At 39.1% G+C, this 11,422-nt stretch overlaps 1 protein-coding gene across 1 annotated transcript; it reads right to left on the bottom strand.

The window, feature by feature from the left end:
- Positions 1 to 13: 13 nt before the first annotated feature.
- Positions 14 to 773, bottom strand: LOC117213376. Its single transcript, XM_033458727.1, has one exon. It carries the CDS (start codon positions 755 to 757, stop codon positions 539 to 541), a length of 219 nt encoding a protein of 72 aa, XP_033314618.1. The 5' UTR covers positions 758 to 773; the 3' UTR covers positions 14 to 538.
- Between the last annotated feature and the right edge of the window lie 10,649 nt (positions 774 to 11,422).

Here is an 11,422-nt window from a genome sequence, read left to right as displayed (position 1 = left end):
ATTTGTTTATGTATTTCCATGCTTCTTGCTCTGTTTTGATCTTGTTGATTTTCTCCATCTCTTCTCCTCTTCTCTCTCTCCATCTCTTCTTCTTCTCTATGAATTCTTCTCTGCTGCATTTTCCTTTTCTAAATTTTGTCATTTTCATTCTTATCTCCCTTTTGCTTTCTTTCCACTCCTTGTCGTACCACATCTTTTCTCCTATGCTCCATTTCCTTATCCTTACTCTTTTCTTTGGTATTGCCTCGTTTATCTTCTTCTTAATTTCTGCCCACATTTCCTCTACTGTTCTTCCCCTGCTTGCCCAGTCTTTGCACTCCTCTAAATATCTTCCCACACTTTCTTTTGTCCATTCCCTTCTCTCCTTCTCTTCCTCTTTTCTTTCCTCATCTCTTTGTAACTCTGGTCCCTCTATTTCTGTTTCCAACGGCAACGGACTCTACTCTTTTTCCTACCTTCATGTCTGTTATTTCCTCTGTCGCTTCCCGGTTGCCAATCACGTAGTCTATTACTAATTTTCCCCTCTCCCCACATAGGTTCACTCGTCTTCTTCTTTGTCTCGACCGTTAATTATCGTCCAGCCTCTTTCATTCAGCAACCTTAGCAGCATTCTTCCTTCCGTATTTATTGTCTTGTCTTTTGATCTCCTGCTCTTTTCTTTTCCTCGTTCCTCAGCTCCCTCTTCTCCCGTTCTTGCATTCCAGTCTCCTCCTATGATCGTCACTTCCTCTTCCCTCCCCTCTACTCTTTCCTCCATTTCTTTCCATGTCCTTTTCTTGTTCTGGTTATACACCACCACTATTCTATATGTCTTCTCCTTGTACCTTATTTCTCTTTCTACTATGTCGTCACCTATTTCCTTATACTCTATTTCCCTCAGATTTTTGTTTACGCCTGTTATTATACCCCCTTTTGCCCTTCCCTTTCTCCATTCTCTCCTTGCTGCCCTGCATTTCCAGTCGTACTTCTTGGGCAGTCTATGCTTTACCCTTTCCTTCTCTTCCTCTTCCTTCTCTCCCTTTCTATCCTGTCTTGCTCTTCCTCAAACCTCCTGATTCTGTCCTCCAATTCTTTCTTCTCCCTTTTCCATCTTTCCCCCTCGCTGTCCCATCTTTCTCTTTTTGTCCCTCTCTCTTTCCTCCATCTCTCTCTCTCTTCTTCTCTTTCCTTTTCCCATCTTTTCCTCTCCTCCTCCTTCTCCTTCTTCCACCTCTCCCTCTCCTCTTCTCGTTCCTTTCCCCTTCTTTCTCTCTCCACTTTTCTGTCCCTCCTCATCTCCTCTACTAGCTCTACTATCACCTCCAGCCCCCTCTCTATTTTCTCCATCCTCTCGTTCCCTGCTTCTTTGCCGCCCTCTGTCTTTACTACCTCCTTCTCCGTCACCCTGTACCTTTCCAGCCTGTTTCTGCGATCTTCCTTCTCTCTCGCCTTGTCCGTTATCCTCGGTCTGCTTCTTGTCGCTATCTATCTACTTCCTGACCAATTAGTTTTGTACTTTCGTCCACCTAACCTCTTCTTTCCTAGCTTTATGTTTCACACTTTCTCCTGTCTTTTTGTCACTTTTTTCTTATACTTTTTCTACCCTCTCTTCGCGCTTTCCCCCTTTCTTTCCCTTCTTCTTTCCCCTTTGTCTTCCTCCTCCTTTTCCCCTTCACTTTTCACTTTTTCATAGCGCTTACTACCCACGTGTTACCTTCGCCCGCGTCCAAACCGGAAGTCAAATTTGAAAGTAGTTCACAATCGCAATAAACAATGACGGATCGACAAACGGACGAACTAAGGACAACGAATTCAGGAACATGCAAATAATACGAAATTTTTCTATATGTACAGAATGTGCAACACCGGTCGCATGTCGGAGGACTTAGAAGCAATTCATAGTCTTTCTGGTGGGATAATTCCAACAGTTCTGACAGACTATGTTGACCTACATAGGTATTATTGTTTGATACGATATCGACGTGCCTACCGCACCAACGACCATTCAATTTGTGGAAGTTGTTACGACTTGTTTCGTATGCAGCAAGCGGACGTACAGATGTACGAAGAAGCAAATTATCATAGCATTTGCGCAAACACAGGCCGCAGACGTGCCACTCATTGCAAGAAATGCCATACACTAATAGGGGAGCTAAGATCCGTAAGAGAATGTCGCGACTGCTCGGAGTTATTCCTTCTGCTGACTATAAATGAGTTAAATGCGTTAGAAGAGGGGGAATTAATACCCATTTTGGAACATTAGAAATTAATCTTTCAAAAATAATAAAAATAAAAAATAATATTCTGTTTATTGAAATTATAGCTCCAATTGATGAAATTAATTTTCAACAATAATAAGAATCAGGATAATCTAAATATCGTCGAGGCATAGATATTAATCCTAAAAAACGTTGAGGGAAAAATTTACACCAATAAATATTATAATGAATTGAATTTTTAATCATTTTTGGTTTAATGTTAAACCTGTAATTAGTGGATATCAACGAATAAATCTAGTAATAATAGCAAAAACTACTCCTATAGATAATACATAATGAAAATGTCCTATTACATAATAAGTATCATGTAAGATAATATCAATTGATGAATTAGATAATATCACTCCTGCTGGTAACAACTTTTTTGCTGTCACACAATCAGAATTATGTCCGGAACTGTTGTTCTGCAACAACAGGCGGATCAAAGGTTATAGCAGCCAATGACCTTTTTCTTTTTATAACTATTTCATTTCACGAATTAACGTATAAGGAAGCAAGAATGAATGTTTCAAACCAACTGATTACTTACGACGGTGTTCGGAACTCTGCGGAAACCAACGTGACTTCGCATATCTTGCCCAAAGACGAGCAGGAGATTTCCTGCTAATAGTGGGAGGAGAAATGCGAAAACCAGTAAGTGTCGTCTGCCATTGATGGCACCGTAACTCGTTGTGATTCTTGCAACCGTAGCAGAGTCAAAGGTTACAAGAGCGAACGATTGTTTATGGATACGGAAATAATGCAGCCTTTATAACTATAACAGTTGCAACAAATAGTTTTTTGATATCCTATTTTATCTAAAAAATACATGGTTGTAAAAATGTAAACGCATTGTGAATAAAGCTACTTTAAGGATTATTAAAACTTTATTTTTTTTTTCGAGAGAAGGGGCCGTTTGCGATGGGTACAATATGTAATGGAATTTATTTACCAGTCGCACTGATACGCTAGTTAACGTTACTCACACGGTTATACTAACAAATTGGAATTCGAAGAACACAACAGTTTGGGATATTAATAACAGTGTTGCGCTTTAGAAAGCAACAACAATTTTTCGAAACTATTCTATTCAGTCGTTCGTCTTCTTTCGAAAATAACGAACGAGAGTCGAACTAATCGAAATAGTTTAACGGCCATCAATTTGTCGGCGGTTCTTCAGTCGAGTAGTTACGCGGAAGAAGGGATGCGTGACCATGATCGCGAACGCTTACGTACGTGCTGGGCGTATGAGAGGATGATGAAGGGATAATATAATATAAAATAATACAATAATATAAAATACAATTATATACACAAGTATGCTCATCTTTGGTTACGGGTTCTTTCTAGAGCGTATATTTATCGCTATACAGTACCCGGGTACCCCATAGGGCCATAGGGGTTGAGGTTACGCCCAACCAGCGCGCAAGGCACCCAGTGCCTTGCTACCTCGATTAGCTAAGCCTGCAGGGGCTGTCGCTCATCTCAGGCACATTTTAAGCGCTTCCGTCTCTCCAGGACGGTTCCGGAGCAGGTGGGACGCTGCTCACCCGCCGAAGGCAATTCGGAGGAACCAAGTCCCCTTTAAATCGGCCCTCTTGCCAGCATTTGGCCACAACCACTGCCACCACGAGTCTATACCCATAATTGGCCGAGTCGAGGGTTCGCTACGCCCTCTGGGCTAACACTCGGCCGCCCGTGGTACCGTTCATTGTCAACGGCGGGACCGCGCCTGTGGATGTACCGCCACGTCTCTGCTGCACGGCTATCCTGCTAACCGTGCAGAGAGACTCACGTAAGCGGGAGTTGAGGAAATGTACCTCGGCGGCTCTCCCGACGGTCTCACCCTTGGCTTCAGGATCGTGGGTGCGCTACTACCCAAGGCTCCGTGGGGAAGACTTAATCTTACACCACAGCAACCTTCCTTGCGGTGTACATAGAGGACTCACGTAAGCGGGACGCTTGTCCCGACGGTCCTCCCTGGCTGCGGGAACGTGGGTTTGCCAGCCCCCATAGACTCGCAAAAGCGAATCCTCCCTGCGGAGGCAATTATATACACAGGTTTAATAATTAAAAAGTTAACCAAAGAAAGATTTATAGAATTAAGAAGATGTTACAAGGTATAATGTTGCAAAGGCATCCACCGCCGTCTGATATTTCGAAGGGAGCAGAAAGGGGCGGAAAAACGTCTGGGATGTGCGGTCTAAGCAGTACATAACAGAAATTGCAGACGCGGATGGCCGTTCTAATCTCTGCGACGGGCAAACAGTTTGATTAGCGAAAGTCCGCCGCCTCCAGAGAGACAGCTTCCCTTTTTCCGGTAACGAGAGAGGACGGGGAGGAGAAGGTGGATAAATAAAGAAAAAGGATACGGTGGGCATGACAGAGCTGGAGAGAATAGAATATAAGAGAAACGAGAATAAGGTGTTTTCTTTAATGGATGGGGAAAAGAAGAGATAGAAGTTGAGGGAGACAGAAAAAGAACGAAAAGGTACAATTACAATTGGAGTGCGAATGGTACGGAAAAAGAGGAAACGCGTCTGGTCGAAAGGTCAGTAAACTCGACGTGTCTGGCGAGCTGCACGAAATCGGTAACAAACGTGTCGCGAAATCTCCTCGGACCTCTTCGCAATCTCATTCGCTGCACCGTCCCAGCGGTTGTAAGTGTTCGATAAAAAGAGGATAACAAGAAGTGAAACTCAATTTCGGCTGGCTTGTATTTCCCTCTTGCGGACGAAAGAGGGAAGAAGGGAACACGGGAAAAGCGTTTTGCAGTCGTTTGTTTCAATATTTTGGAGCGGCAGCGTATTGCCGATAAGCAAGGAACCTCGTGGATGTTGAAACGTGAATCGTTTACCCGCGATTATCTCTTACGGATCGATAGATCAGACAATCCGACGGATCGTGAATAACGACGGTGGGCTGCTCTCGTTAACGAAATATTAAATAGGAAAAGAGCAAGGGTGGATGGGTGCACGACGCGTTGTTTGTTCGGTGCAGAAGTTTCCAGCTATCGGACACGGTTGCTCCTGCCTGGGCTACGCCGCTGTCGCTGCAACAAAATCAGAGAAAATATATTCGTCAATATTGGAAATGCGCATAAATTCCGCGAGCTCCTTCGGCGAGCCTAAAACTGATCCTCGTCGATACGACGCTTCCTTGTTCTACTCTGGCCATTATTCCTTCCTTCTTTTCGTTCTTTCTTTATCCCGTTTCTTTTCATCGTCGACTTTCACACGATCGCGAGCTTTGGCCTCGTTTACTCGCGCAATTAAATCGACTGCTGCTAAAGCTTTGTTCGCCGCGCGAGAAACTTGGACGAGACAATGCCCCCCATGGCAACGTAATAAAGTCACCAGGCATGTATCTTCACCAGTCGGAACGTTCAAAACGTTAGCAGACCGGTTCGAGCACATACACGTAGACATTATCGTAATGCAGTATTCGCAAGGCTATCGATATTGTCTAACGTGTATCGACCGTTTTTCGCGTTGACTCGAAGCCGTTCCCATCGCCAACATGGAAGCGCCAACCGTTGCTTCGGCCCTTCTTTCTACATGGATAGCTCGTTTCGACGTACCTTTAAAGATAACGACCGACCAAGGACGCCAATTTGAATCGCGACTGTTTGAGGAATTATACCGGTTGCTCGGCGTCAAACACTTATGCACGACGGCCTATCATCCCGCGTCTAATTGGATGGTAGAGCGCCTACATAGACAACTGAAAGCGGCGATCAAGTGTGACGACACTGGGTTGAAATTCTGCCGATCGTTCCGTTAGGCATTAGAACCGCGATAAAGGAGGATCTAAACTCAACGGCAGCCGAAATGATCTACGGCATCGGCATACGATTGTCGGCGGAGTTCTTTTTGCCAACCAATCAGCAGCCCAATTCGGAATGGATGGAGAACGTCAGGCCACAGCCTGTTACACGACATGGCGAAAAGAAAATATTCGTTTTCCGTGAGTTGGAATCTTACGTATTTTTATGACATGACGTGATTAAAGGCCTTAACTAGATGTTAAAGACAATGTTCTTAGGTTCAATAACGAATCCACGATCAACGGGGAAAACTCTTTGTACAATAGAATATATTTTGAGTCACAAAATGACAGACAAGACGATGTGTGTAAACTCTCCGAGGTGATTACAAGAATAAAAGACTGATACGATCACATTTGTCAATTGCATATTCATCGGGGATATCAACAAAATTCTAGGCGCCGTTACTAGGCAAACCCGCGTAGAGCCGTCATTCCTTCCAAGGGCTTGTTTCTAAATACAGCGCGTGTCCCTCAATATTGGCACTTCTTCTGTTAGGTAAAAACGTTCATCCCGCGGCCGTGGCTACGTTCGGGAACCAGTTGTGTCACCTCGAGCCCAAGCCCACTGTCACAAATCTCGGGCAAACACAATCAGATCGTATCTCAACAACTACTTCTAAGTTCTATTATTTTAGTACAGCTATAATAAATAGTTTAGACAAAAGTATCGGGGATCTTCCCAAAATTCCAAAAGAAAGGCCCGTTGTCCCTACATCTCCGACATATATATATATATATACATATATATATATACACATATATATATATATACATATATACATATATATATATATATACACAACCCTGAGAAACAAGTAGCGTGTAAGAAATCTGGAACGCACTTACCATTCATAGAAGACTAAAAAGAAAACACCCCACTGACCTCACTAAAGAAATAAAATAGCCAAACTCGAAGATGGTATCCCGCTGGGGGTAGCCATTCACATATTATTTAGCAATTAAGTTAGAAAAATGTACCAAATGTTCAGCTGGACAAATTAAATAACAATAATAAAAAAAACTTACCATTGGGGAGCGGAAGGAATTTGTTTTGTTTAGAAATTTGGCTGTGTTTGGCAGTAAAAACGAACTGATCGCACGCTCGATGGCCGCTGATCATTGATATTGAGCCGATTGGAGGATGCTTGACCTTCGATTCCATCGGCGATTAGCGCGAGCTGTACTTGGAAAATAATGTTATTAAGGATTCAATAAAATCGTCGAAAGTATTAGTAGAGTTCATTGGTTGACAGAAAGTAAGACACAAATATTTTGGCAATTGTTTGAAATGCTCAAAGTTTTCGCCGACGACTAGTGGTAAAATCGAAGAATGTTGGCGCAATTGAGAAAAGGTAATGTACCTTTTCAAACGGTTGTATCCATGCCAGTCGACAAACACATAAGAGGTTGGTGTTTACCAACATGAGTTTTCATAACGAAATATTTTAGAACTTAAAGTAGACCCAGACGAGTAATTAGCAATCGAGGCTTTTGTTTTCTCGACCGGGCCACTCAAAGAATTCCTAAGACGAACGGCAAATCACAGGCAAACGGGACACCGATGCTGGCAAAATTGTCGGTAACACCCGGGAAATGGGACCGAGTCTTGAGACCAGTAGAATTCGCCTAGAACAATACAGTTTGCAGGTCAACGGAAGAAAGTCCTTCGCTATTGTTGTTTGAAATGAATCAGCTTGGCTTCATTAAGGGGGGGGGGGTAAGGTTTTAAAATTTTTTTTTGCATTTTTTTTTATTTTTTTAGTTGAATGCATAACATCTTAAGGATATTATGTTAAAATTTCAAGTCGATTGGAGCAAAATTGACGAAGTTACAAGTATTTTTATACATGTCAGATGATATTACCTACTCGACCCGACCCTGCTATTGTTACTTCGCAGACATTTTTTTCTCTATATAATACCTAATCTTACTCCCAGATCTATTTATAGTACTTAACGACTTAAGTACAAACCTCCTTATACCTGTACTGTATATTTTGTCAGTGTAGAGTAAAAAATTTAGTGTAGGAGTAAATATTCCATTTTCATTAAGTTTTGTGTTAAATTATTACTAAAATGCCTAAAAAAGTTACTAGATCTGATAGACAATCAACTGGTTCGAGATTATATCGACTTAGAAAAATTGTATCTCCGCATAAACGTAAATACGAAGGCACTTCAACAAATAGCGCGTCAGCTAAAAGAATAAAAGTGACTGTTGAAGATCAAATTACGAAGGATCGTGAAAAATATTATAGGATAATTGATTTTTTATTAGTCTTTTCAACAATTGCTACGCTAGTCAAGAGGTAAACCGATAAAATTCGCTTATGAACGTTTTATACCAGATTTTTTAGTGTTCAAAACTTTAAAGCATTTTCCCCGCAACTCACGTTTTCAAAGTCGGTGCCCCCAATTACTTCAAAACTGCTGCACGATCCTTTTGAAATTTTGAAAACTACTTCCGTACATAATGCTCAAGGTAACGCTGTAGAGTTTTTTCAAATTTGTTAATTATTTTTATTTTAAAATAACAAATTAGCCGAAAATTTTCGCTTTAGAAATGATTTGAGTAAGTGGTGGATTTGTTCTGGGAAATGGTTTTTGATTATTTATAAGACGCTATCATGGTTCACATTGCCAAATGCTTTCTCGATGTCCATGAAGAAGGCTGTACAGTATTGTTTCTCTTCTATTGCAAGTACAATTTCGTTGACGAGTCAGAGTATTTGCTCTATTACTCCTATTTATCCAAACTGAAATGTTTGTCTGTATATACAGGGTGGTTGATAACTTGTGGTACGAGGGGAAAAGTGGTGACTCCACGCGAGAAAGGAAGTCGAAAATATGGAATAAAAATTATTCGTTTGAGGCTCTGCGAGAAATTTATTACGTTATATGGTATAACGTCATATGGTATAACGTTATAACGTATTACGTTATATGGTATAACGTTATAATGTATTACGTTATATGGTACAAAGTCACAGGGTATAACGTTATAACGTATTACGTTATATTTTATTACGTCATAACGTGCTACGTTATATGGTATAACGTTATAACGTATTACGTTATATGGTATAACGTCATATGGTATAACGTCATGTGGTATAACGTCATATGGTATTACGTTATAACGTATTACGTTATATGGTATATCGTTATAACGTATTACGTTGTATGGTATAACGTTATAATGTATTGTGGTATATTTTATAACGTTATAACGAATTACGTTATATGGTATTACGTTATATGGTAAAACGTTATAACGTATTACGTTATATGGTATAACGTCATATGGTATAACGCTATAGCGTATTACGTTTTATGGTATCATGTCATATGGTGTAACGTTATAACGTATTACGATATATGGTATAACGTTATAACGTATTACGTTATATGCTATAACGTCATGTGGTATTACGTTATAACGTATTACATTATATGGTATAACGTTATAACGTATTACGTTATATGGTATAACGTCATAACGTATTACGTTATATGGTATAACGTTATAACGTATTACGTTATATGGCATTATGTCATAACGTATTACGTTATATGGTATAACGTTATAACGTATTACGTTATGTGGTAGTACGTCATAACGTATTACGTTATATGGTATAACGTTATAACGTATTACGTTATATGGTATTACCTTATAACATGTTACGTTATATGGTATAACTTTATAACGTGTTACGAAATACGGCATAACTTCATATGGTATAACGTTATAACGAATTACGTTATATGATATAACTTTATAACGTATTACGTTATATGGTAAATCGTCAGATGGTATAACGTTATATCCTATTACGTTATATGGTATTACGTTATAACGTATTACATTATATGGTATAACGTTATAACGTATTACGTTATATGGTATAACGTTATAACGTATTGCGTTATGTGGTAGTACGTCATAACGTATTACGTTATATGGTATAACGTCAGATGGTATAACGTTATAACGTATTACGTTTTATGGTATTACCTTATAACATGTTACGCTATATGGGATAACGTTATAACGTGTTACGTTATATGGCATAACTTCATATGGTATAACGTTATAACGTATTACGATATATGGTATAACGTTATAACGTATTACGTTATATGGTGTTACGTTATAATGTATTACGTTATGTGGTATAACGTTATAACGTATTACGTTTCATGGTATAACGTCATATGGTATAACGTCATATGGTATAACGTCATATGGAATAACGCTATAACGTATTACGTTATATGGTATAAGGTTATAACGTATTACGTTATATGGCATTACGTCATAACGTATTACGTTATATGGTATAACGTTAGAACGTATTACGTTATGTGGTAGTACGTCATAACGTATTACGTTATATGGTATAACGTTATAACGTATTACGTTATGTGATAGTACGTCATAACGTATTACGTTATATGGTATAACGTCATGTGGTATTACGTTATAACGTATTACATTATATGGTATTACGTTATAACGTATTACGTTATATGGTCTAACGTTATAACGTATTACGTTATATGGTATAACGTCATAACGTATTACGTTATATGGTATAATGTTATAACGTATTACGATATATGGTATTACGTCATAACGTATTACGTCATATGGTATAACGTTATAACGTATTACGTTATATGGTATTACGTCATAACGTATTACGTTATATGGTATAGCGTTATAACGTATTACGTTATATGGTATTACGTCATAACGTATTACGTTATATGGTATAACGTAATAACGTATTACGTTATATGCTGTAACGTCATATGTTATAACGCTATAACGTGTTACGTTATATGGTATAACGTCATCACGTATTACGTTATATGCTATAACGTTATAACGTATTACGTTATTTGTTATAACGTTATAACGTGTTACGTTATATGGTATTACGTTATAATGTATTACATTATATGGTATTACGTCATAACGTATTACGTTATATGGTATAACGTTATAACGTTTTACGTTACATGGTATAACGTTATAATGTATTAGGTTGTATGGTATAACGTCATATGGAAAAACGTCATATGGTATAACGTTATAACGTATTACGTTTTATGGTATACTGTCATATGGTGTAACGTTATGACGCATTACGGTATATGGTATAACGTTATAACGAATTACGTTATATGGTATTACGTCATAACGTTTTACGTTATATGGTATTACGTTATAACGTATTACATTATATGGTATTACGTTATAACGTATTACGTTATATGGTATAACGTTATAACGTATTACGTTATATGGTATAAAGTCACTTTTTATAACGTTATAACGTATTACGTTA

This window comes from Bombus bifarius, unplaced genomic scaffold (genome assembly GCF_011952205.1).
Source record: "Bombus bifarius isolate JDL3187 unplaced genomic scaffold, Bbif_JDL3187 scf7180000008814_frag, whole genome shotgun sequence".
In the NCBI taxonomy this organism is placed as follows: domain Eukaryota; kingdom Metazoa; phylum Arthropoda; class Insecta; order Hymenoptera; family Apidae; genus Bombus; species Bombus bifarius.
The sequence above is the reverse complement of the archived record's forward strand: the minus strand, read 5'-3'. Positions and strand labels throughout refer to the sequence as shown.

What these genes read in the sequence shown, in the direction of transcription:
- LOC117213376 (XM_033458727.1), bottom strand. Translation starts at nt 757, where the DNA reads ATGGAGGAAAGAGTAGAGGGGAGGGAAGAGGAAGTGACGATCATAGGA.